The 27953-nt window shown below is 42.7% G+C and overlaps 1 protein-coding gene across 2 annotated transcripts; it reads right to left on the bottom strand.

The window, feature by feature from the left end:
• Window positions 1-605: 605 nt before the first annotated feature.
• SFXN2 (sideroflexin 2) lies at window positions 606-27933 on the bottom strand. 2 transcript variants are annotated; one of them, XM_066620524.1, is made up of 13 exons: window positions 27869-27933; window positions 26478-26602; window positions 16085-16249; window positions 14583-14753; window positions 13807-13905; window positions 12692-12767; window positions 11763-11848; window positions 7083-7143; window positions 5150-5216; window positions 3719-3768; window positions 2906-2955; window positions 1928-1975; window positions 606-1058 (listed from the first exon to the last, which is right to left on the bottom strand). In XM_066620524.1, the coding sequence occupies exons 3-13, from the start codon at window positions 16243-16245 to the stop codon at window positions 959-961; spliced, it is 969 nt and encodes a 322-aa protein (XP_066476621.1). In that variant the 5' UTR covers window positions 16246-16249; window positions 26478-26602; window positions 27869-27933; the 3' UTR covers window positions 606-958. The 2 variants fall into 2 exon arrangements, with proteins under 2 accessions (XP_066476621.1, XP_066476620.1); XM_066620523.1 differs by having other exon boundaries at window positions 27873-27902.
• Between the last annotated feature and the right edge of the window lie 20 nt (window positions 27934-27953).

A 27953-nucleotide genomic window follows, 5' to 3' on the forward strand; every position in this document is an offset into this window, starting at 1 on the left:
CATTTTAAAAAAATGCAAACAAATCAGCTATCTTGGTAATCTACATAGGTTGTTTGCATATTATTGAAAATTATTGAAAATCATTTTAAAAGTTCTGCTCGTGTGACCTTAGAGCTGAACTATCTACCTGCTCAAATATGGCAAAGTTCCGAATGACCTGTTAATTACCACCTTTATCAGTAAACTAAGTAGCAGGTATCTAGATTAAAATGTACAGCATAAAACAACATTTGAACTTATTGTTCTGAAATAGGAAACATTATAAATGTTTTGGCCTTTAGCACACTTCTAGGAACATATGACCTGAATGAAAGTAGGCTTTATTCTTATTTTGGCTGAAGTAGGGTGGACAAGGTCAGGACCTTAGGTCTCCTTCTTTTGAGTTCACTGAAGGTGGTAGGTATGGTTACAGATTGTGCAAGTATGGCTACAGATTGCCTCACACAATACATGGACTTAACATGCTGTTTCTATGTGCAGAAATAACTCTCTAGGAATAAGAGTAAGGCAATAAGAGTAAGGAATAAGGAATAAGAGTAAGGCAAGAGTAAGGCAAGAGTAAGGTAAGGAAGTTGCATTCACAATGCAGAGTAATTGCTTCAGACCATTTCTGATTATTACTGATAATAAGCAGAAGATCCCCACCACCACTAGAACCAAGCACAAGTTGACTTCAGCCTCACACCCAAGCCAAATCTGTTTCATATCACAGGAGTGATACCACAAGAAGAACATACCAAGCTAGATCTCCCACAGAGTCCAAATCTGCCCATCTATCAGACCCTGCCCCCCTACCACCAAAGTACTGTGAAAGGAGGTAGAGTGTTGCAATTTCTGGGGTATCCTGATCTCCTCTCCTGGCCATACTGTGTTGAGACATCTCCAGGATAAGGATTCAGAGGTGGGATGTTGCAGTGTAGTGAGCAGATTATGGCAGTTCTCAAGATGGCTGCTCCATTCATAATCCTTTGTTAAAGTAGACAAAAGGCACTTTGTCCCCATGTTTGGCTATAATTGATGCTTGGAGATCGGGTTCCAGGTGCTGGAAGGCAATTGAGCTGGAAAGAAAACAAAAAAATTTTTGTCCTGCATGAAGCACAAGATAGTTCAGTATAACCTGACCTTGATATGGATGTAGGAACATCCGACACTGCCTTATACTGCAATACCCCCTATAATGTTGTGCATAGGCTCCTGGAAAGCAGAGTGCATTATGTTGGAGCCAGCTATGTAATTGACCACAGCTTTCCTCATTTCTCCAACACAGCAGTGATTGAAGATGATGGAAAGAGTGACTTGTAGGACAACAAGTCAGGTTATGACTCATCCTTGAGAACTACAGGCAGATTGGGAGAGGAAATCGTGGGGAACCAGTGCTGTAAGAGGTTTCATCTACAGAGGTGGAGTACACTGTTGTGTGTACGTAAATGGACAGAGGTGCCAACCTGATTAATGAGCTGCACACAACTGATCCAGCAGGTGCCACAGCTAAAAGGCAAGAAAACATCAGCTTTAGCTCAGGAGATCGGGCAACAAAGCAAATTCAGAGAACCTTTTGTGGCTTCTTTCTCCTTTGGGTACATTGATGGTGCCAGCTGGACCTGAGCACATTAAGCAGCAAGGCTGCAGCTCTAAGCACATTTCCAAGGAAGTAAGCCCCACTGAGTTCAATGGGCTGAATTTCTGTGCATGGGAGTGGGCTGTAATTTAGTCACAAGCCAGCATGAATCATTCCTGTGTGGAAATGAATTGAATCCTCCTCTCATTAGACTACATCCCCTGGTGAAAAGTTGTGCATCAGCTGCAAGACATTTGGCAACAGCAGTAGTGCTGCCCTACCAGCTTGGGAGGGTTGTAAAGGAAGTCAGAAGATCAGTCAATAACTGAAGCAGAGAGGAAAGAAGAAAAAAGTGAATAAGGCTGGTACCTCCTTTGTGGGAAGAGAGCACAGGCAAGTGGAACCATGAACACAAGGCTGCAACGCATCAAAGACAAAACATTAGAGAGGCAAGTCAACATCTGTGGGTGTCACACACAGAACTGTGCACTGCTATTCCAACTTCAAAGACCCACATCTCTGGCAGAATCTTTTTTACTGATATGATCACATTGCTATTGTCTCCCCACCTACATCTCAGTCACCTGGTGAGTTTTGCCACTTAGTGCCTGCTGCATTCCTGAAGGCAGGTGCACCTTATAGAAGCCCTTTGTGAGTATTTCAAGGAGATGCTTCATACCAAATCAGACCAATAGCCCATCTCGCCCAGTACTGTTAACCTTAAGCCACCAGCCCACAGGTGTACATATTTGATCCCTTTTGCGTATATGCAACATTAGGCAGAAATGGCTTAACTAGGTCTCTGGAAGACATCTTTCTAAGCCATGCTACCTATAATTGGAGAAGACCGGAATTGCCATATATACATATATATTATATCAATTGTATAGTCTCTGGTCCAAGATGCAAGACAGTTTGAAGAATGTGGACAATGCCATTTAGACAGACAGTGACTGGGCACCAGTTTTAAAACTCTATTTCTCAGCTCCAGGTCAATCCATGACCCTTATTGCCACCACACACACAGAATAATAATTTCATTTACCATTCCCCCCCTCGCCCCGACATGGGACACAAGCCATTTAATATGAATGAGAAGTTTGCCAATGACTTTGATGCCAGGAGGATAGCATCCATAACCATTAGTGGGAAGAGAAAACTACTCAGTCCTGGGCTCAGTTTATCATACAATGACATGGAAAAAGTCTTGATGCTCTGTTTGTAATTATCTCTGCTACTTTTATACTGTATTTTAAACATGTCACATGAAAATTCTTCCAAATAAAATCTGTAGCTTACATCTAAAGTTGGTAGCTTTAAAACTAGTAAGAGAAACAAGCAACTTACACCACTCCAACGAATATTGTTTGCAACGGAGCGTGAAGGACCTGGATTTTCTGCCAAGAAAACAGCAAGAACTCAAAACTTTCAAGTTAATCCTGAAATATTACAGAAAGGAAACCACCACTTCTGGGATCTAGAAGCATTGCTAAACATTTACAAAATGGATCAAGGCAACAGAACCTATTGTTCCAGAGCACTATTCAGTCAATATATCTAAAGTTTTGTACACTCGTCAAGATCCATGCCTTGGGGGCCAGCACCTATCCTAATGCTAACCTTAGGGAACTGTTCTGGGGGATGAAGCAATGCAAGATTGAGATGGACAAGCTATAGGATAAAGGTTTGTGGGATTTAAGCTGCATGGGATAGCCAACCGCTCATCTTGCACAGATTCTCTAGAATTAATCCATCTCTGACAGAGGATTACCCAGCCTGCCTGTAAAGGTGGCACCATTTCCAATGAAAATTTGTTTCACTGCTCATGGGGAATTAGCTGTTCAAAATATTCAAGCTAAATCTCTGCTGCTGCAGATAGATCAATTTTCTCCTGGTACTTCCACAATGGTATAGCCATTCCTATTGCTTTATTTTCCTGTGGAAGGGTTCGCTTGTTCCCATGTCTTGCTCCTGAACAGCAGATCTCCCACCTGACTGAAATAGAGTTTCTTAAAGACAAAGAAACCTCAGTAGTTTCTCAATAATAAAAGATGCAAAAGAACTCTTTGCTATCTACTTAGCAGAATCCCTCAGGGATTCAGAAGAAGGAAGAAAATCAGCCAAAAGAGTGGGAAAGCAAACATATCCTGAGCTACTTACCTTCATGAAGGGGTATTTTTCAAGTCTCTCCATGATAACAGGAAGCAAAACTGGGAAAAACAGAAAAAGAGATTATATTAGTTTATTCTGGTTAATTCACATGCTTAAAAGCCTGTTACTAGACTTCAGCAGCTCCTTTGTTTGCTACATGAATGCAGTAGTAGAATCTGAATTATTACACATACAGTGTCACGCAGAATGCCATGGCTAGACAATAGGCTGGCCTTGAGTGGGTGCTCTGGGTGTTACCTCATGCATCTTTACTTCGAGCCTCACCTGGCTTATAAAATTTTGGAAATGCGCCTCCAGTACAATAATGACTCCCAACATTTTGAATTCCACTCTAGTAAAACACATCCAGCACAGGACCAGAGTTTGGGAGAAGCAAATTTTGTGAGCACCCCTGGTTCAAGTGCTTGCTGTACTTTGAAGCCATTTCATTTGAAGCCCACTTTCTCTCAACATTCTCTGAGTTCTAGAAATAGTTCTACACTGACCCTTTAAATCCAGTTGGAAGACATAGCTTCAATTGTTCTAAACAAAATAGCATTAGTATTTATAGTGCTATTAAAATCACAAAGGAGAGAAACTTCTTTGTGCAAGAACTGAGTAAGCTCAACGATAGCCATTTATTTAGAACAGGGGTGTCCAAACATTTTGGCAGGAGGGCCACATCATCTGACACTGTGTCAGGGGCCAGGAAAGAATTAATTTACAATTTAAAATTTGAATAAATTTACATAAATGAATATATTAGGGATGAAACTTATATGAATAAAAGAAGGTCTTGGAATAGCTCAAGGCCTATAAAAGGCCTTACACAAAGCAAGGCCAGCCTTTTCTTTGCTACCACTGCTGCATCATAGACATGAAACAGTAAGTAGTGGAGGGAGCCCTCGTCCCACAGCTCAGATGAGAGGTCGAACAGTTGTCCTTATGCTGAGAGCAGTTGCGTTGGGCCAGCACAGGCTCCAGCAAGTCTGCGGAGGGCCAGAGGCTCACTGGAGACTGGGGGCTTCCCAAGGGCCTGATTGGGAGCCTCTGAGGGCCGTAAGTGGCCCCCGGGCTGGGGTTTGGGAACCCTCAATTTAGAATAAGAGGACACAGAAAGCGTCTGCTTTGTAGCACATATTTATCTCCAACAGTAAGAATGGTATTGCTAGATGGTATTCTAGCATAATTGTGGGAGAATTAACCCTTACTGTAGTGACTATAATGTGGTAGGTGATTAAAGGATCAGATCTAAACAGTTTTTGAGCCTCTAGCACTATCCATTAGTGGCTCTCTCCCTAGGATAGCAAAGGGCCAAAACTGGGATAATGACCAAAGGATCTGGTTCAAGCTGGCTTGCTTAGCTGTCCTTCTGCCAACCTCTAATGTTTATCTGCTTGTCAAGCTTTCTTTAACAAGGGAGAAATGTGTGTTGCTTACTCATGCCAGGAGCAGCCATGGCGATGCGGGAAACCACCACTTGGGTTATCCCCTTGACTGCAGCTTTCTGGAAAAAAAAAAAAGGAAATGGCCAGGGTCACACTGGCCCTTTAAATACAGACATCATGAAATGCATCAGGCTCAGTAGCAGGCCCACTCCTTAAAAACGCTTATTAAGAAGGGGACATGTTCTCTTGGTGACTCCAAAGCAATGGGGTAAAACTGGGTTATTCAACCCCAAAGCTACATTTGTGACTATTTGCCTAGATCAGGGGTGCTCAATAGGTGGATCGCGATCTACCGGTAGATCGTGAGGCAAAATGAGTAGATCACGGAGTGCCGACCCCCCCTTCAGGTACCTCTGGGAGGAAACGCCGGGAGTAAGGCCCATTGTACTCAATGGGGCTTACTCCCAGGTAAGTGTGGCTAGGATTGCAGCCTCACAGCCTAATCCTAGGCATGTCTACTCAGGAGTAAGTCCTGTTATACTCAGTGGGGCTCAAGGTACACCAACATACATTGTACACATAAATGTTATATGTTATGATGGCGCGAACATTGTAAAAAAACTCTGGTAGATCTCCGGGCCTTGCTGGGTTTCAAAGTAGCTCTCGAGCCAAAAAAGTGTGAGCACCCCTGGCCTAGATATTTCCCCCCCCACAAAAAAGTAGTTAAAGGCACATAACACACACAACAAAACTGATGCAAAGATATATCTGTTTTCAAAAAAGAGGAAAAATAAAGAAAATTATAAAGTTATTTAAGCAATCTACACTATTGTATATATCACATGCTATAGGTATATACCTAGAAAAGGCTTCCAAATATATAAAATTTGTAGTTATTGTCTGTTAAGCCATTCCCTCAAAGTTGATAGTCAAAAGGTCTTCAATCTGTTGATGAATAGTAGGGGGGAACTTATCCTTCCAATTTGCCTAGATACTTCCAGTCTTTAGGGAAGTGAGGTTAACAACCTTCCAGCAATCTCTTCAGCAAAGCTTTCTAGATATCCAAATACAGCACGGTTTGCTGAATGAAGCATAACAAGACATCCAGTATTACTTATAAAGCATGTGCACAGCATTTGGATTCTGAGTTCTTGTTTTCTCTTGAGACGAGAGTCATGAGGAATGTATACCTGTACCAACATACATCACCCATCTCCTGGCACCTCTTAAAGCAACTTTTAAGTAATGCACTGAGTATCAGGTCTGAAAGGCAGTTAACAGGAAATGGTAAAACAAGAACAACTCAGCAGTGACTTGTACTACTTCTCAATTACAGTGAAGTATCCACACACCCCAGCATACTCCTATCAGACCAAGATGCTCCTGGTATTCTAAGGTTACTCAAGTTTCATATGTTGATGTCCCCTCCTCAAGAACACTACCAACCCACAGAAGAGCTACACCCTCTTCAGAAGAGCCTTTTCTCCATATACATAACATATGGAGGGACAGCAGGACTGCGCTCACTGCCTCCAATGTCCATTTGCCTCCTGTCTCCTTTCCAACATCCACATATCTAGGAGAACAAGGGCAAAGAGGCAAACAGACACTGGGTGAATGTGTGTTCTGCTATCCCCACATGTTGCATATACATGTGGAGGTTCATATGAATGCCCCTCAAGTACAGTGCAGTTCCAAGTTGTTGACTACAAAAGCTGATAATTTTTTTAAAAATCAGCCAATTTTTAGGGCATAACAGCAACTCTCATCTTTTCACAACTCAGTTTCCCTCGTTCCTGAAATGCTGATCTTGCTCTCTGCCCCCACTACTATCCTATTTTGCTGTCATAGGGCCAAGGAGAAGAGGACACAAGTGCACAACAGGTCACCACCTGTTCAAAACCTGAAACAGAGCATTGCTCACCGAAACAGAGCATTGATACTGCTACCTTCTCTTCTCAAACTACTGTAAAGATGACACTTACCCTGGACTTGCCCAAAGGGTTGTCATTTTCATCCGTCACCGTGATCCCATTAATAAGTTCCCTAAAGCAGACACAAACGCATGATCTCAGACATTAGGACTGATTTGTTGGGCTTTAGGATGCCCTCCCTCTCCCCCAAGCCCATCAATGCCCCAGCATATGACTTTTACTCTTCTTCTGTGAGGCACTATTCTAGGCTGGGACATCCAGTCTTATACTTCCCCAAGACAAGTCACAAGAAAGACAAGGCAGCTCAGAGGGCAAATCCCCCAATCACCTGTTGCTACAGCAGGAGGCAACTGCTCTGATTCCACATGTTTCTCAGAAAAATATGCAGTATCTACTTTTGGCTTGTGCAAGCAAGTCTCTCATGCACAGACTCTCTCTCTCTCTCTCTCTCTGGTTCTCAACTCTGAACCTGCCATGACATTATTAAAACTAGAGGTGAGGTTGGAACCCCAAAAGGGTTAAATGCAAGATCAGTAATATCATGCGATAACACCAGAAAACACACTGCAGGGCATGAGCTGAAGTTGGCTTATCGTCACCCACATCCTTTGTCTCCTCTCAGTCACACAAGGCTCCATTTTTCACCAGTGAATTAAATCAAAAGAAAACGGGCCACAAAATCCCATAGTCAAGGGGCAACATGCAATTCAAATCTAGCAGCTTCACTAAATCCTTTGACAACAATGCACCACAAGGAAATATACTGCTGAAAAGTGCATTCTGTCTCCCAAAGCTGGGGGGGGGGGGGGAAGACAACTTAATGGTTCAATGCTGCCTCCTAGTGTCCATTACAAAGACTATTATCTGTACGTCTCTATGGAACAGCCATTGATTCCATATATTCATCTCAAAGTTAAAAGAGAAGTCAAACACATGTGGGGAGAAGGAATCTGTTCGTTACTGCTACAGTTATTCTCTCCATTCCAAAGACTAGAAAAGGTGGATCATCTGTGATGTTCTTTCTTCATGTTTTAAAAAAACTTCACAAGTTTGTATTAAGTCTGGCATTGGAGCATTTGTTGTTCTAAAGGCAAAAGTGATTGCTATAAGCCACAGAAAGCCTCTTGTAGCCAACGTAAGCCAGGCTGGGAGGCTCAAAAGGGAACTAGAATCTCAGAAGGGACAGTGTTTACATTTTATGCCCTTGCCAATAAAATATATATTTGTTCCTATAAAATGGAGTCACCGCTTGGCTTGAAGTAACTTCAATCCAATCAAGGTTGCTACAGACATGTTTCCTATGCAGGATTATTCTCTGCTATATTTCAAATGATCTTGCAAAAATGTGAAAAATCCACCCTAGAAAACATCAGTTAGTCAGCAAGAGCTGCTTGAGACAGTAGTATACCTGGAGGGGTACAGAGCACTAAGTTTTGCACAGTACCTCACCGCAGTGCCCCTCTCCCTCAAAGCCATTCTGGGCTGCTAGAGCAAAATGGAGGAGACACCTCTATTCTGCTCTACTGGCCCAGAATGGCTCTGAAAGATGGGGAGGGGCGCATGCATGCCATGGTGAGGTGCCGTACAAAACTTAGTGCTTTGCACCCTTCGAGTTAGGCTACTAGCTTGAGGAAGAATGGCATTGCAGCAGATTTGCAAGCCACACCTACACAGATTTTATAATCCTCTATTTCAGGTGTAGAGAGGTGTGCCTTGCCAAAAATACTTCCCCTAAAGAGTAATTTTTCACATGTGCAAAGATCTATGTGAGCATATGCAAGAGGTATGGTGGAGGAATTGCACTGCTCTTTACTATTCACTGTGCACCACCCTTTACTATTCATTATGCATGCATGTGCATCATTTTAGGTTAATGTACACGCAGTAAAATTAACTGTACCATGCACAGCTTAATCACTGTGCACAACAGAAAGTAAACAGGCAAACATTGTCCACCTGCAGAACGCCCCCTTGAGTACAGTGAGCTCAATTGAACAAAAGTTGTGAGATAGGCAGTTTTGGCCAATGGCAAATTTACATTTCACAGCACTGTAGGGCAGCTTTTGAAGAGCAAGCGTGCTGCTGCTTCTATTGCTGCACCAATTGTATAGTGGATCTTGTGCTTCACCTTTGCAATTTGTTTCTGGAGGGCACTTTTGAGCACCTAAGGCTAAAACAGCAGCACAACTGCAAACATTACCATGCTTACTTTACTTTCACAGAGTGAGGAAGAAGACAGGCTTAGGAAGGTGACACACTACTGCAGTCAAGTAAAAACTTGCCACTCTCTGCAACAGTCATTAAAAAAATTCTCCTGGGATAGGAGAGAGAACAGCCTCTATTCGTAGCATCCAACACAGCCAGGAAATTGTCATTTTAAAAACGCATACACTAAGCAGCAGTAACCAGAACTGCATATTATCATTTCCTCCCAACTCTGCAGGTTCAACCTCATCAGAAAAAAAAAAATTTAGCAACTGCTATTCATCCTTTTGTAACCTCCCAGCTTGACTACTACAGTGTTGGCATTTTCATTGTGTATGGCCAAAGGTTCATAAAAATTCCATGACATTACAGTGGTCTAAGTCAAACTAGGGATTCTTTCCAGGACACTGGCAAGAGTTTTTAGCCTATTATATAACCTGTAATGCATATGGGGTAGAAAAACACAGGGCTGCTCTGGAAACATTTTCCAAAATTCCAGGTGTTGTAAATGATAGCAGGCCAGTCCACCTAGCTCCAGGTGGGGATAAAAATTCTGAGATCATGTTTTCTAGGGCATTATCGTATGTCTTCTCTGGGCAGGTCAATCATGACTGCATTTTTGAAGCTTGTAAAAACTACAAGCTGTAGTTTTTAAACTTCTCATCGAAGGATGGGTGCAGATAGCCATTCAAATGGCAATTGAATTCAACACAAGTGAACCTCTCTCCCACTAATGGTTACTGCTTGTACATAATGAAAAGGCAGTCATAGAGAGAACCATTTGACTGGCATTTTGCATGACCAGGCTACCATAACTGCAACATCGTATGCAATAAAAAAAGGTAATGAGAATTCAGCCTAGCAGAACAGAGTTGTCCATTGGTCTCAGAATCACTGATGTACTAATTACCCTACTGACCCAGACCTTCTGATTATACAGGTTAGATAATAGGTTAAAAACTGGATATTGCCAATTGCCTTCAAGTTCCCCCTTAACACTGATTGTTCCACTGTGATGCCATGGAGTTTTATAAACTGCGTAAGTGTACACAGCAATAAAATGCTGACAAACAATGTGCCTTCTATGAGAATAGCAAGTGGTCAGTTGACTGAGAGGAATACATTTCCAAAGGTCTAGGACTAGATACAGGGAAAATAGTTGACAAGGAAAAAGGGGCAGAAGAAGGGAGGCTGAAACATAGACATATGGAGGTAGGGAAGCTAAAGGGCATGAAGAAATGATCTGAGCACTGATCACTATAAGCAGGGACCAGATAGGTAGAAGAGGAAAAGGGGGTTGAAAATTGAGAGCAGGAAGAGCCAGAGAGAAATCAGGGGATGGATAAAAAGCCTCTCACAAGTAATGGTATCATCCGCTGTGTGTTCTTGGCAGGAAGGGATTGAATAGGAAAGAGAGCTTTGGGGAACAGGGAACTATGCACTCAGGACATGGAGCAGCAAGGCCAAAATGGTGGTAGAACTGCATTTCACTTAAGGATAGCACTAATTATTGAATTCTTGGCAGCATCTGTTGTTTTATTGTATTTTGATTTCAGAGTGCACCTGGATCAGCATTCTGGTTACATTGCATATCACTTTAGTCTCAGTACAATACTAATCTTCGGCAATTCGCATACATGCATTCTCCCAGGATTATGCTTTGAGATTTTGGCTTTTTGTTGTTTGTTGATAACCAATTGCTGAAACTCCAGTTGTATATAAAACTGATACATCTGATTCAGTTTGGGAAAAAAGCAAAGGTGCAGGGACGAGACCTCAAGATAAGATTGTGGAGTAATGAGGTCACTACGTCTAGCTTCCTTGAACAGATGCTCGACAAAATTAACCAGGTGTACAGGTACATTCCACAATGATGCAAGTGCACAGCTAGAGACACACACAGCTAGTGTGTGTTCTCCAACAGTAAGATTTCTGCCAGATCCATCATGCAACCAGGTAGCGCATTGCCCAGCAATAAAGGTATCACATGGATTGTCTCTTTTTGGCAATTTTATCAGCAGCTGCTGCCATAAAAACTGTCTGTTTGGCTCAACCCAAGCACATGCTATACAAATCTCTGGTTCATGGTTGCATTTCCATCCACAAGATGATCCAGTGAAAGACATCTTAATTTAATTCACAGTACTTCTTTTGTTTTGATTATCAGTGCACCACATTTTAGACCTAGTGGTTAAAAGGATGGCTACAGCAACCGGTTTCTACAAGAAGCAAGCAAAATGCTTCTGGGAGAAAGCAAACCACCCCTGTGGTGTGTTTTTATCATCTTGCTTAGTTTGGTATCAGCAAGAAGTTTAGGAAGCCACTCTATGAGCAGAGCAAATGAATTGTTTTCAGGTACAGGAAAAGAACATGGGCACCTTGGCTCCCAGGCAGATGCCTTCTTCAGGTAAAAACTTTACCTACTCTTGATCTATGTCATTTATTACAGGCAAAGCTCCTTGTTGTTAAATTATAATTTCATCCCTCCCTCCCTAAAAGGCCCTTAGGTTCTACTCAGATACTTACTGCTGCCTCATCAAGGGAATATTCACACAGTTGGCAGCAGCTACTGCCGCAAAGGGAACCCAGCGGGCCACAAGGGATGGGGCTCTCTGTATAGAGATAGATAATGCAGTTAGGTGTCAGACCAGAAGAGCCCTACTAGCTTTCAGAGCAACTGGAAAGATCAAGGGAGAATAATTTAGCGGCCATGCTCTGGATGCTAGGGGCAGCATATCCTTAAGTTCCCGATATAAAATTAATGCGAATTCTGGCGGAGAATATTTTTCCCCTTTATCTCTATAAAATTTTTTTTAACTATCTCAACAAGATCATGTAGTGGCTGCTCAATTGCTTAAAACAATGTTGTGCAACAGCTGAAGCCAGAGAGGAAGAATACATCCTGTATCCAAAATGAGCAGCTTACAGGGATGGAGAACATTCCCAATACCCCCATTCACCAGTTCCCAATGCTCAGGCATGGCTAGTTTTGCTCAAAGTGCAAACACATTAAGCTCAACAGTGAAGCTGTTGTAGTTGGAATTGTTTTCTGAAGAGGTGGGGGAGGTGATCCAGATTGGGACCATGGTGTGTTTTACCCTTTGTCCCCACCTTGGTCCTGATCCAGATTGTTCCCCAACCAAGTGGCTATCTGCCCCAAGTGGAAGATTCCCTCTGGCACCAAGTACATGTCCAATCAGGATTGGAACTTTGGCAGGGGAAATGGGACAAATCCTCATCCCTCCATGCCATGGCCTTGATATGTATTGCCCCCTACTGCCATTCCTTGCTCCCATTTAGAAAAAAACAAAACCCTGGGCACATCAGCTTTAACAATGCACTTAATGCAATGCATAGTTTCGCCCTCCTACAAACATTCTGAATGGTAATGCCATATTGCCATTGTTTTTTTCTCAGGCTTGCTGCCTGCCTGCACAGTATTTCATAGAGAATACCTTAGTGTAAAGGTTGAGTCCCACAGCAGTTGCCAGAGCAGTGCTGGTAGCAGTGACATAAGCAACTCCAATTTGCCTGGAATCAGAGGGGACACAACATAAATCCATCCATGGTCAGTTTCTGTTCAACAGTTGTGCAACAAAGAAATCATTCATTCACACCACCAATAATCTGCCACCTTTGCAGAAAATTTATCCACTTATTTATATGGCAACATACTTTGTTCTAAGCAAGATACTTGCTTTCTGAGCTTGCAAGTCAGAAACTTCTGCCTGGTACTCCTGCATCACAATTGTTCATTGCAGATGTTATGCAAAGATTAAAAAGTAACGTTTCTAGCTCTACCTCTATGATAAGGGGATGATGTGAAGCTGAAGACATCCACGCAGTAAGGGTTAACTGCTATAAGCTAAGCATTAAATGACTCATGAGAAGTCACAGTTCCCACTTCAGGTGCACAGGAGATTCCATTCCCTTGCACTTAACAATATATCCACAAGGGTGGCTGCTATGGAACTAACAATTCTAACCATTAACAATTGTTAGACTAACAATCAAACAAAGGATTAACTAGGCAAGGGTTAACAGGACTTCCCAGTGAGCATCCAGGAGAACATTTTACTAATAACTTGACTCTTGAGACTTGTGTGTTTGAAGCTCCAAAGCTCCCTCATGAAAGGCTAATGGTTCAGTATTTTCATAGACATACATGGGACACCTACAGTACATACCTTCCACTTATAACTTTGGGGTTCAAGCTACCTCCTGTGTCTCAAACATGGTGACAGATCCAGCCAAATGCATACAAGAGGAATGCCACAGGAACTGTATCTCACTGGATTCTAGCCCTCTAAGAACAGTACCATCATGCTCTGCTTCAAGGAGTCACTTTTGGAGGCAATGTGTATCTACCTGGTTGAATGAAATGCCATGAGGGGGGAATGCACTGCACTTTGTCCATACTGGCTGGTTCCCCAAAAGGGAAGAAGATGTTTCTTAACTGATTATCAGTTTGAACTGTTTGGAGAGTGTCCAGTGCCTAATTAAAGCCAAACCAACTAAGCTGGAACTATAAGAAGAAAACTGGTGCCATCCAATAATCCTAGGTACTTACTTGAGCGAGATAGGGTTGGCAGCATTCCGGTTGGTGTAGTTCACAATAGCATTAAAAGACTGATTCACCCATTGCCAGAAAACAACAGCTGGGATAGTCCTGTAGGAAATAGAAAGGGAAGCAGAAAATGCCACAGGTGCCAAAATAGGTAGTGGTATCTATCCCTACAGCCAGAGGTGACATAACTGCTGCAATCACTTGTGATGGCCCAAGGAAGTCATCCTTATCAGCCACTGACCATCTTTTCTTCAAAAACATCCATAATGTACTGCATCCATACTAATAGCCGTTATCTATCATATGCCATCATCAAATATTCATATCAATCTTCATGTAAAAATAACTCAGATAACATATCAGTGTCTTCCCCCCACCCCCTGCTATGTTCTACTGAGTATGCATAAGCCAGTCTCTATTGCCTTGAACTCATCAACAGTTGTTCATCTGAACAGGCACAGAGAATGGTGGCTAGCAATCAAGAGGGCATTGCCTCACACAGTGCTAGAGCTGACAGTGAAATGTCTTTCAAACAGTTCAACACAGCAGTCATTCCAGCCATTGGCCACTACTGCAGGCAAATCAAGATCAAATGGTAAAAAGCAGAAATGCTTTAGTGTACAAATAGTAGCTCAAAAAGTTTGATTCAGATCCTTGAATAAACATACAGTAATCTGTGCCTCATAGTATAATAATAGTTGTCATTGGGCGACTTGTTGAGGCAAGGAAGCAAGCAAAAGAGACATTTACAACAGCCCAGCAAAATCATCCATTCATACCTGTAATATTGCAGCATGAAGCCAGTGATAGCCATTCCTCCAGGGACTTGAAATGACATCCTCCCTATCAAATTCATCTTTTCCCCAGAGTCAGGGTGGAAAGCAGAGTCATAAAGCTTCTTGGCATAGAACAGCTGCTCCTGACTGGTTCCTGGGGGCACCATCCCTGCCCTACAGGCAAGAGAAAGAAACAACTGCTACAGCTCTACCTTTCTAATAATTTTGGCCTCCCAGCCAAAATCCTCCCCCCCACAAGTGATATGCTGGAGTTCTGGGAGAAACATTCTCTAGGAACAAAGACCAGGGGCGTTGGAAGCATCCAAAACCTGTACATGACCTAGAGCAGGGGTGCCCAAACCCCGGCCCTCAGGCCACATGCGGCCCTCGAGGTCTCTCAATGTGGCCCTCAGGGAGCCCCCAGTCTCCAATGAGCCTCTGGCCCTCTGGAGATATGTTGGAGCTCGCACTGGACTGACACAGCTGCTCTCAGTGTGAGGGCGACTGTTTGACCTCTCGCGTGAGCTGTGGGATGAGGGCTTCCTGTTTCATGTCTGTTTCACGTCTGATGCAGTAGCGGCAGCAAGGGAAAGGCCAGCCTTGCTTTGTGGAAGGCCTTTTATAGGCCTTGAGCTATTGCAAGACCTTCATTCATTCATATAAGTTCCACCTCTAGTATATTAATTTATGTAAATTTATGTAAATTTATTCAAATTTTAAATGTAAATTAATTCTTTTTTTGCCCGGCACCCGACACAGTGTCAGAGAGATGATGTGGCCCTCCTGCCAAAAACTTTGGACACCCCTGACCTAGAGAATCTTTGCATTACTCTGACCCCCTTGCATGGTCATGCATCCCTGCCATCTCTCTCAGCAGCAAGGGTAGGGAAAAGATCACCAGGCCCAAGGAGATTTTTGCTCTGTCTTCTGTGCATTTCTCTGGGCAGAACAGAGAGAGCCCACTCTCTGATGAGCAGAGTGGAGAGCCCCAGGGACATAGAAAGGGACCAAGTATCAGCCAGGTTCTGCTTACGTTGGTCTGTCTTTCACTTCCAGACATTGGGACCTCTTGTCCCTCCGCTCAGGCTAGGCCAAGTTGGGATCCAGGCTCTGCCAGCAGGTGTCACTGGCAGAGTGAGAGCATTTTAACAACCCTGAATAGCATTTTTGGGGAGGGGTTTTGCAAAGGGAACCATTTGGGGAACCAAATCTCTTGGGTTGTTGGAAACAAACTAGATCTACCAAGTCTTGTCCCACCAAGCTGCATGTTAAACCAATTGGAAGACTGGGGAATAGGAGGCACTAAGCATCACTGCGCTGGATCAGTGGGGGGGGGGTCGCTAGAAGTCCCCCCTTTCATGACACATGCATTCAAATATTTGTAACTAGATCATCTGTTGGTGGCAAAGTGACTTGCACCTTTCCCATTTGGATTAGGCTACATTTGGATTGTGCAAAACTCCCTGATGCTTTTGCTGCCCTTCAGAGGACTCTCAGCTATCTACCTGTAGCTCTCCACCAATGCCTTTGCCGAATCCAGCTCATGTTCCGACACTAGCAATGTCCTCGGGTCTGTGATGTTGAAAAAATGTTTTACACGTCCCCAAAAAGTGCTCTGGTCCCAGCGAGGGGTATCAATGTTGAACGTGGTGACACTGGCTGACATTTTACTGCAGAGTGGAAGGGCAAGAAGGAGAAAGGACAATTCACAGGTCAATATAGCAGCTCTGTACTTTTCAATAACAATTTAAGAATTATAGTTGTCAGATAGTTACCTGGAGATGGCAACTGCCCTTTAAAAACTGCAAGACACTGAGAAAGAGGCATCTGCCGCAACTCTTGCCCCAATATTGTATTCATCTTTCTGTCTACCGCCTTCACCCATCCACTGCAGAGAAAATTTGAGTTCTGCTTGATATAGCAAGCAGAGGAAAGGGAGGGAGTAGGACAGGTGGTAAGTGCAGCAGGTGCATATTTTGTTTGCAAGGAAGAGGCACAATCTTCATATGAAGACAACTCCCTTCAGAACATACATGGGTATTTAGAAATATGTCAAGACTCGCCTAGAGTCATTGGTAGTTGCAGCATATATGCACCACTCAAACACAACCTGCTGTAGTCAAGCCAGGTATTTGGGAGAAATTTTTTGTAGGATGTGATGCAGAGGAACAAAATTTTCATATCATGTCTTGAATTGTGCAAGGAATGCAACCAGTATTTATACTGCTACAGTCCCTTTACTTCCCCTCTATCATCAACACATCTATCATCCAGCTCAGGATGCATGAATTCTGCAGAGATCAGATATATTGAGTGCAAAAGATTCCTCAAAAAAACAATGAAGCACTAACATATAAGTACACAAGGGCCAACTGCCATCATCAAGATGCCTCAATGGATTTGCTGTCCAGCCTGATTCGATACATTAGAAACCTGTAATAGTGATACATACAGAACCCGCATTGTCCTTTATTATAGGAGCATTCAAGAAATGCCAAACAAAGACACATTAGCAGAGTTGGTAGAGCTAAAGCCCTAAAAGAGAAATGTAAATATAGTAGCTGTAAAATGAGGTTGGGGTAACTAACTTAGGAAGCAGGTATGTAGATGGGTTTTTATGGTGCAGTTGCAGCCATGATGTAATCTAGTTTGGAAACCGAGACCTAGATGACAGTTGTTGATATGGGTACAGGAAACCTAAAATATCAAGGGATATTTCATATCCCTGGGAGGTCAGAGAAGATGCAAGCTTGGCCAGTGAACGAGGGTTATTTGTGATCCTCAGGTGGGATGCTTCAAAGAGGCCCAGTCAGATCACTGCAAGGAAGAATTCACTAAAAAGCAATGAGAAATCCTGTGTGAATTCCGCTTTGCAAAGACTGCCAGCTTGCAAAATCTGTTTGTTCATGGTATGAACTTCGGCATGAACTGAATCACAAGTGAATGCTCAGCCACAGAAAAATTCTATGCACTTGGGTTGAGAGCACATTTATTTATTGCCCTGTTGTCCCATTGTTGTGTACTTAGCATGGATAAAATCTGCAGTGTAGCCTCTGCTAAGATCATTGCCGCACATTCCAAAGACATGCAAAGCACACTCTGTTCAACTTTGACCACAGCCCTGCATTCTAGACACAATCAGCAGCCAGCACTTAAGCAAAGAGCTTAGCACTTGCAAGTGTCCTTAGCAGACATTCATTAATGTATCACTGAATACTGGGAAGTCTCAAAATGATTATACTTTCTATAATAAAAATGGTACCCTCAATTTTTTGTTGTTGTTGTTGCTGGCAGTTGTGTGCACACGCCTTGGTGAGTACAGAAGATGGCATTCTAAGCAGAGAGTCGGGCAGCATCTTGTGCACTTTTGGGCATCAGTGCATAGATACCCCCCCCCCGCCCCCAAGGATCTAAAATCAAATAAAACTCTAAAAGTTGAAGGAAAGCAGGTAGCTTTACAAGAACTTAGTATTTCCAAACAACAACGGCAGCACAACTCTTTGTATAACTACTTAGCAGTCAGTTCTACTGATTTCAATGAAACTCCCTGATAAATGTACATTTCAACCTAATTTCTTCAAAATTGTGAGTAATACAGAGAGACAGCAGACCAGCAGCACCATAGAAACAATCTGATATACGTTTCTTTTTAGAGAAATGGAAGATAGATCATGCATAACTTTGCATGCTGACAATGCAAATTTAAATTCTTGTATACTGTGAGACACAGCAACAATTTTTTTTTAAAGGAAAAGAACTTCAAGTTTTAGAACAGTTCTCCAAAAAAGTCTGAAATGATGTGCAAGAAGGTTCCCAAGAAATACCAACTCCTAAAAAGAAAAGATGTCTCTCTTTGTACTCATTTTTATTAATGGAAATGCCAAACAAATATAAATAAAATGTTTTGAGATACACATTTTCTTCAGACAAACTCTAAATGAAAACTTTAGGTGGAGGGGCAGGGCAGGAAGAAGAGTGGTCTAAAGGTGGGCAACTAAATTCGCATATAATAAAAACAAAGTGAGGGAACAAGAAAATTCCCAGCAGAAAACATTTAATTGAACTTTACTATAAAAGCACTGAAACATATTTCATTTCGAGCACTCTTTTGTAGCTTGCATTTGCTATGAAATTAGGTACTATTCTTTTCCCATTTCATGCAAATTTCATAGTCTAGGTAGACTTCCACTAAGTAATAGCCAACCTGTGATTCAAATCAATATCTGACACCTTTCTCTTGCCTTAAAGGGGTCACAAAGAGCTCACAGTATAATACTGATTTCTAAAAACAACAATTTGAAAGTGCTAATGCTTGGTATAACTCAGTTTGCCTTTATCAGGTCAAGACAATTCAATTTAGACCTAGAGCCAAAGCAAGCTGGAAGCACACCTCCATTACTAAGTTGCAGGGTTTTCCGAAGAGTGACTAATAACATACGTTATTGGCAGAGAAGTTGAGCCCATAGGACACAGTAAGCTGCCTTATACCAAATCTGGCATCTGGCTCAATATTGTCTACAGTGAGCAGGCCATCCAAGGTTTCAGATAGAACGCTTTTCCAGCCCTACCTGGGGATACTGGCCAGAAAGTGAAACCAGACCACAAAAGATCCATCTGAAATGTTGTGTGGTTCTTGAAAGACAGAACGTTCCTTCAATTGTAAAAATCCCTATGGGGATTTAGAACAGCCTGCCTATGTAAACCACCTTGAAACAAAGTCTGAGGAGAAATCTGACAACCAAGAAAGGCGGTATATAAATACCTGTATTAATTATTATTATTATTTCTTTCATGTGCTCAGGGGGATAGAAGGGGTCGCCTGGAGAGAGAAGGATTGATGGATTGTCAGCCAACTGCCTTTTCTCTCTCTCATTAAGGAGGCTATTGTTAAAGGACTGTTCAGTTTTTTAAACTGATTTTAAAGGGGTGCATTTTTCCCCTTCTCTAGGGATCAGCACATTCCTTCTCATTTGCAGTGGACAAATCCGTGTATAAAAAAATCAGTGTATAAATAGGCTGGACGCACATATCAAACGGACATTAGATGCTTTCCCACTGCATTAAGTTTAAAATAATGTATATTTTTTATTGGCTAAAGTTGAATGCTATTTTTGGAGGTAATAAACTGAGGGCACAATCTTATCGTGCGCTGGAACAGGCAAGCCAAGAGGCTTGCGCTGTATCCAGTGCAGGATTGTGGCCGTAAGCGGTTCAGCCAGAGGCAAGGGGAAACATTTCCCCTTACTTCCGGGTAAGGGCTGCTGGCGCCTATGGGTCTCCTCAGACTTGCGCCACCTCTTGAGGTGGCACAAGTCAGAAGAGAGCAGAGCTGCTTGGAGCCGCTCCGTTCTCCCTGGGAACGGAGATTGGGATCCGGCAAAACTGCCGGATCCCAGCCCCGCCCCCCGCTCCCCATCCGCCCAGGGCCGCCCCACTGCCTGCCCTCCCCCTGCCCAGAAACACCTCCCTCCCACCTACTTTTCTTCATTGTGTTGGCCCACCCGGGCCAATGCAACTCACAAGGAGGAAGCTGGTGTGGAGACTTGCAGAGGCTTCTGCAGGCCGGCACTTCTTTGAGCACTGGCCCAGCTTCCTCCTGAGGAGGTGCAAATGTGCCTTATGGCATGTTTGCAACCCTCTTGGGCTGGTGCAAGGGACTTGCGTTGGCTCATGGGCACCTTTGGATTGCATCCTTTGTAGGATACTTCCAGGAGCTTGTGTTCTATCCCAAGTTGCTCATATACTTGTTGAATGGACTTGGGCAAACTTATTTCTCAGTTTCAGTTCTCCTTTTGCAATATATGGGAATAACAGTGATTTAACTCTCAGTGTTGTCAGAATGAATAATACAAGAATGCAAAGTGATATATGAAGTATTAAAAATAAGGCTCTCTTCACATCAATTCAGAATCTTAATATAGGTCATTCTAAGCTGCAAGTAAAAGAAGGGACAGGTAGGACAGGGTGAAAAATTGTCCACTTCTTTTGGAAGTCTTTAAAAGGGTAATGATAAACCAGAAATAAGGAAGACATTCAAGAACCAAAGTTCATTTCACTGTTCCTAGAAGTAGAAATCTTTCTCTGGTGGAAGGATCTAAGTCACCTGAAGCAAGGCTAAATTTCATTGCTTCTGCTCAAAAGGCAATCATGGAAAACGTTTCACTTAAAAGGGTTTTTGAAAAAATACTTCATCATTTGACTTCGTAGTAAGAGACAAAAACAAAGGGTAAATATGAAAATGAAAGGGGTACAAAACGAAACATCCCATCATAAGCTGAGGTGTGCACAACGTTTTCCTGGCAGCTTTAGTCAAGTTACCTTGCTCAGCACGAGTGTATGGATTACCCTTGTGGATACAGAATAATTAGATCTCCAAAGGCCCTGGATAACACAAAACAGAATTAAGTGCATACAGCACTGCCCCTGACCTCTGAATATTCAACTCCTTCATTTAATGGGCAGCACCTGCTCTTGAGTATAGGATTGTCATCTAATAGCAGGTCTCACCAGAGCTGTACGAAATTAACTAAAACAAAACACTCCAGTTTTTAAGGCACTTTGGCTGGGACCACAAATGGGAGATCTGGGAAAAAGTGGAGTTAGATACTGAAAGCAATCAAAAGCTTGTTAATCCTTCACATAGAGGTAATTGAAACAAATTCTTCCAAGATTATTTGCATTACATTTCAAATAAATGAAGTGCATTGAAGAGAGAACCTCTGGAAGAGGGAGAAGAAATCTTGTGCCAAAGGTCAAGCCCTGCATGTGTGGATTCTGATCTCAATTTTGTGGAAAAGCTTTGGGGCCAAAATGCTGAAGGAAAATACTAAAAAAAAATTATACTCCTGGTGTGCGCGATCAGGTTCACCATTTTATCTCCCAATATCAACTTTTCCACTGGTAAAAGAGAGACAGCCTATTGCATATCATGAGCTAATTTACTGCAGTTTATGATGCATGGTGGGTTGATCTATGTAAAGGAGCAAGAGCATATTAACGAGTGCTGGACAACACCTAGCCAGGTAATGGAAAAATACATATACTGGCATGAAGAAGTAGACCAGGAGAGACGCAAAGAATGGGAAAGAGAGGTGAAGCTTAGGAATCTAAAGTCAAGCTCTGAGCTAGTAGACCAAAGTCTTCTTACTAAGGAGAGATCAAAGTCTTCTTGCTAAGGACTGATTCAACTCTTCAACATCTTCCTCAGTCACACCGGAACCCTATTTTTCAGGAGTTCAGATGGGCACAGATCTGCCCACCATCCCCCCAATAGTATATACTACAATGACTAAGCTCTCTTTTCAAGACTGTTAGCAGAACTGTATATATAGTGGGATTCTATACAAACACAACATATTGTGATAGGTACAGAATTCAGCGTTGCTTGGGAGGTGTTAGTCCCTATTTAAAAGGAATCTGTCCCTATTTAAAAGGAGAGTTGCAGCTCTAAAGGCTAGAAAGGTTCTGTCTAGACTTGAGTGTACAAGCAGAACCTATTGAAACTGCAGAAATTGAATGGGGTCAAAGAGGAATTCCAGTCAACTGAAGAGGATCTTCAGTATCCCAGTATAACGGATTAGGAGAAAATGGCCAGGAGAAAGATGGTTAAAACTTTATAAGGCAAAACCAGCACCTGAACTGACCACAAAATGCTACTAACATAGCACTGACTTTCAACAATGGCCATTACACCACCACCCCCTCTTTCAGATCACCTTTTGCATATGGACATACATTATTTGAATGGCAAAACCCATATGATCTCCCCTAATTTATTTCTAGGCAGACATACAACCCAAGTAAGATTTAATTTGCATAAACACCTGTTTTTGTAGATAAGCACGTCTGAATGCATGCTTAATCATCTTGTACAGGTGGACCCTATTTATCTACGTTGTGCTAAATTCCATAGAGTTACATAAAGAGGCTGATTCCATAGAGTTACATAAAGAGGCTGCAGCCTGACACTTCCGGATGGAAGGAAACTAAGGCAGCTGTTACCAATCCCATCCCCTCCGTACTCAGCCCTCCCCGTTGCCAGCTGCCTGGCTTCTTTCACAGTTGGGATGCTGATCTTTTAAGAGTCCAGCCCTATGCTTTTCTACTCAGAAGTAAGCCCCATTCCAGTCAATGGGGCTTACTCCCAGGAAAGTGTGGAGAGGATTGTAGGCTAAATCTCATACTTTGCTTGGTGGGAAGGCTTGCTTGTGTGATGATTGCTTGGTGGGAAGGCTTGCTTGTGCACCATGGGGGGGTTGCTTGTGTCAGTGATTGCCTGCACCATGGAGGGGAGGGAATTTGGCAAACACTCCCTGGGTTTTTTAAAGCAATGCCCTCTGTTGCTACCACACCTGCCCCTGTGTGTGAGTGTGAGTGAGAGAGAGTGAGAGAGCTCCCCACCTTGCTGCACATGCTCTGGCTACAGAGATTTTCGGGTCCCCCTTTCCCCTCTTCAGCCTCTTTGGTGGCTCAGGGGCTCCAGGACTGTTACTGTTCCTTTGCAAGGGGAACCTCTTCCAGGGCTATTTCCCTGCCTGGGCGAGGCAGAGCCTTTTGGGCTGCCTGGAAATGGAGCGAGACACCAGCACAGGGCAAAGGTGTGTGTGACTTTCAGTCCCCCCACCCCATTTGTGTTGAGACAAACCCGCAGATAAAAAATCCGTGGATAAATAGGCTGCACCTGTATTCCATTTTCATCACTGCAGCACAGCCCACCTCAATCTAAAGCAAAATCTTCTTGAGCACCAGGCTGCACATGCATTCCAGTACACTTCATTTCCTCATTCTTTTTTATGTGACTCCATCAATGTCCACTAAGTCCCAAATCCTAGTCAAGTTTCCAGCACTGGCATAGCTGTGCCAATGGGGCATATGCTGCATCCTGCAGTTGGGTGGCAGTCAAAGAGGCCTCCTCATGGTAAGAAAATGTTTGTTCCCTTACCTCAGAGCTTCATTGTCCTTACCTTGGTGCTGAAAAGTTGGTTAGGATTGAGCCCGAAGTTGGTCAGAGAGAATAAGCAAACGCTTGCCAGATGTCCCTCAATATTAGTTTGGCAGAACAGAAAAGTAATTGACAGACAACATAATACTCAACAAGAAATTCATTTTCCGGGTTTCAATGCCACATTCACCAAGTCTAGATAGTAACCCAGTTTTTCACCCTAAACACTGTAGAGCAGTGGTTCTCAAACATATAGCACCAGGTCCCACGTTTTAGAATGTGAAACAGTCAGGAACCTCCAGAAGTGATGTCATGATGGGAAGTGACATCAAACAGGGAAATTTTTAACAATTCTAGTTTGCAATTCTACCCACTTACCCAAAATTCTATCCAGGAGTAAGTCCCATTTACTATCATTGTTTAAAGCATATCTATAGTAGCCTGTTTATATATATATATATATATATATATATATATATATATATATATATATATATATATATATATATATATATATATATATAAATAGAGAGAGAGAGAGAGAGAGAGAGAGTTTATGTGTGTGTGTGTGTGTGTGTGTGTGTGTGTGTGTGTGTGTGTATATATATATATATATATATATATATATATATATATATATATATATATATATATATATATATATATATATATATATATAATAATAATAATAATAATAATAATAATAAATCTTTATTTTTATCCCGCCTTTCTCCCCAAAGGGACTCAAGGCGGCTTACAACATATAAAAACATAATTTAAAAACAAATAAAAACATATTAACACATCATAAAAAACAGCAGTCAGAGTAAAAAATAGGTAAAAAGAGCATAGAGCAGCAGCAAGTCATAAAAGAATCAGGCCTGTAAAAAATATTAAAAGATGTTAAAAAGATGTTAAAAGGCCGAGAACTCAGAAGGCCTGTTTAAACAGAAGGGTCTTCAGGCCTCGCCGAAAGGTCTCAAGAGAGGGAGCCATTCTTAAGTCAGGGGGAAGGGAGTTCCATAGCGTTGGTGCCACTACTGAGAAGGCCCTATTTCTTGCAGCTGCCCCACGTACCTCCCTAGGCGGCGGCACTTGTAAAAAGGCCTTCTCTGATGACCTAAGAGGACGAGCCGGATTGTACGGGAGCAGGCGATCTCTAAGATACCCTGGTCCAGAGCAGTATAGGGCTTTAAAGGTCAATACCAGCACCTTGAATTGGGCCTGGAAACGAATGGGCAGCCAATGCAGCCGCTGGAGAAGTATAGTAGCATATATATATATATATATATATATATATATATATATAGTATAGTATAGTATAGTATAGTATAGTATATAGTAGCATATATATAGTAGCCAAAGGATCTCCTATGGAGAACTCGTGCAAGGAAAGCGCCCTACAGGTAGACCACAGCTGCAATACAAGGACATCTGCAAGAGGGATCTGAAGGCCTTAGGGATGGACCTCAACAAGTGGGAAACCCTGGCCTCTGAGCGGTCCGCTTGGAGGCAGGCTGTGCAGCATGGCCTTTCCCAGTTTGAAGAGACACTTGGCCAACAGTCTGAGGCAAAGAAGCAAAGAAGGAAGGCCCATAGCCAGGGAGACAGACCAGGGACAGACTGCACTTGCTCCCGGTGTGGAAGGGATTGTCACTCCCGGATTGGCCTTTTCAGCCACACTAGACGCTGTGCCAGAACCACCTTTCAGAGCGCGATACCATAGTCTTTCGAGACTGAAGGTTGCCAATACAATACAAATATATAGTAGCCTGTTAAAAGTACAGATCTGCTACATTTCCTCAAATGCAGTCACATGCCATGGTAGCATCAAGTCCAACATATTAAAAAATAAAATATTGAAAATAATGGGGACCCCCCCTGAAATTGGCTTGAGACCCACCTAGTGGGTCCTGACCCACAGTTTGAGAAACACTGCTGTAGAGCATTATCAAGGGGATTAAAGAAAAATATAACAAGCTGTCACCTAGAAATCCTGAAACCTGCTAGGAGCAGGAATATCACACTCTACTGCATGAAACAAAGACCAATATCCCTGCCAAAAGTACAAAAGAACCCTAAGCATAGAACAATTGCAACCCGCCTGCAGCAGAGACTAAAACCATGGGATGGGAGCTGAGAGTAGGCTCTGCTGTAGGCAGTTTGCAATTGGGTTACTACCTAGACTTGGTGAACATGGCCATGAAACCTGGAAAATGAATGTCTCATTAGGTGACAGCTTTGGTCACAGAAGCCTTAGTTCCTACATTAGACAACGTAATATTCTATAACAGTCCCCTTTCATATATATTGTATAAAACCATATTCCAATGCTCTCAAGTTCTCTAGTCTGGCATTTTACACTGTTGCCCCCAGTATACTTTCTGTGATACGTGGCCAATTTGGATATATATACTGACTGTGATAGCCTTTAATACAAATACGTGTAGTCATATGAGGACAGAATGTCTGAAATGGCCCCATAAGTCAGATTTAATATTCTGCCCCCACATGACTATGTAAAAGTAAGGAGTAGTAAGGCACCCAAGCTCCCTGATGTGCAGTACACCATAGCAGATGGATTGTATCATCCAAACTGGATGGGACAATTGCTCAGCAATTTCGGTAATACCTTCCATCCTATACAAGACAATTGCTCTGCAATTTCTTTAACAATTTCATTGCATACAACTCTGGAGGCTTACAATCAGAAACATGAGATTCAATCTTCAGATCAAATGGACCACTGGTTTGATTCAGCCTGCCATACCGTAGGTTGGTTCATTTACTATGTTCCTTGGGCTAACATTCTATTCTCAGCTGAAAAATCTCCCCTTCTTCCACCACATTAGCTAAGTCTAGCACAACCTGGGAGTTGAGAGTCCAACACTTGCTAGTCCTTCATATGTTGCTGAGAAAGAATCAACACTGCTTTTGCAAGGAAAGTTTTGTCTCACCAATCTTTGAGAATTCTCTGAAGTCAACGAATATGTAGACAGTGGTGATCTGGTAGATGCTGTAATCTTTGGCTGGGATTCCAGTTAAACTTTAGCAATCATGAAATGACAGATCCTTTCGTAGACTGGAAATATAAACCGATACAAAACATAAATGACTCTCCTCGGTGAAAAGAAATAAACATTGTGGACCCCCATGGATTTGAATAGAGACCTTTGCTATTTAAAACAGAAAAATGAGGTATACATGTTACAATAAATAAGTCAAGTCAGGAATTAACAGTGAGGTAGGGCATGAGATCATTCAGGATTCTAAAATCCATGCAAATGAGAAAGAACTGCAAAATCATCTCCCCCCAGTTCTTCCCAATGTGCTTGCACATGATGCAAAAACCTGCATCTGGTCAGTGTTTAGATGGGTGACCTTTTCAGAGCCTATGCATATCACTTTGATCTGTGAGAAAGAACAGGAAAATTATGAAGTTTATTACTACAAAATGCACGCAATATTTATCAATTTCGAAGGCTTAAAAAATTAGATGACTTCACTGAAAATTAAGTCAGTAAATCATAACAGTAATGATTACATTACTGTTACTAAACAGTAACAGAACCTCCATGCCTCAAAAATATATACTGTCTGACTAAGAGATGAGAAGGTAAATGCCAAGGTATACCTATTGCCATTGTGTCCTGCTTGTGCACCTCCCTGAAGCAGGATGTGTGGTGGGGTGGGGAGACAGGTGAGGCAAAGCCTCCCCACTGGAGTCCTTTGAAAAGCGAGGTCCCCGTGTGAGACACCCAAGCACCCACACCTCTGTGTGTGGGTTGTGGATGCTTGGGCACCTTGCACAGCTGTGGTGCTTTTCAAAGGACTCGGTGGGGAGGCTCTGTCTCACCTGCCTCCCCACACCACCACACATCCCTGCCCTGAAGCATACACAGGACTCTAGTTGGACACCTAAGAAAATCTCCATCCTCTCTTTCAAAAGACTACTCCTTCATACCAGTGACTTAAGCACTCCCAAGAGAACTTCTCTGGAAAGCCTCCTCCTCGTTATGATTCCTTCTCTCTCCACACCCTTCAGGATAACCTGCAACCTCACGATCTGTCAAAAATCTTGTGACTATGCCAATTACTACTACTTGTCATTGACTACTACTACAATTTCCTCTCTCTTTTTAACATTACCACTTAGTGGAGCTGACACTGCCTTGGACTATTCTCCAAGCCCAGGCTGTGAGGCACCCTTGGAGCCAGCCAGCCAGCCAGCCAGCCAGCCAGCCAGCCTGCCTGCCTTGCCTTGCCCGCCCACCCCCCCCCTTGCTTGCTTGCTTGCTTGCTTGCTTGCCTGCCTGCCTGCCTGCCTGCCTGCCTGCCTCACACTTACCTACCTAGCGCACATGGAGAGGACTGCCTTCCCCGTCGGCTAGACTTGCTATAGCTGGGATGCGTGGCCCTTCCTAACCAATGAG

This window comes from Tiliqua scincoides, chromosome 3, assembly GCF_035046505.1.
Source record: "Tiliqua scincoides isolate rTilSci1 chromosome 3, rTilSci1.hap2, whole genome shotgun sequence".
In the NCBI taxonomy this organism is placed as follows: domain Eukaryota; kingdom Metazoa; phylum Chordata; class Lepidosauria; order Squamata; family Scincidae; genus Tiliqua; species Tiliqua scincoides.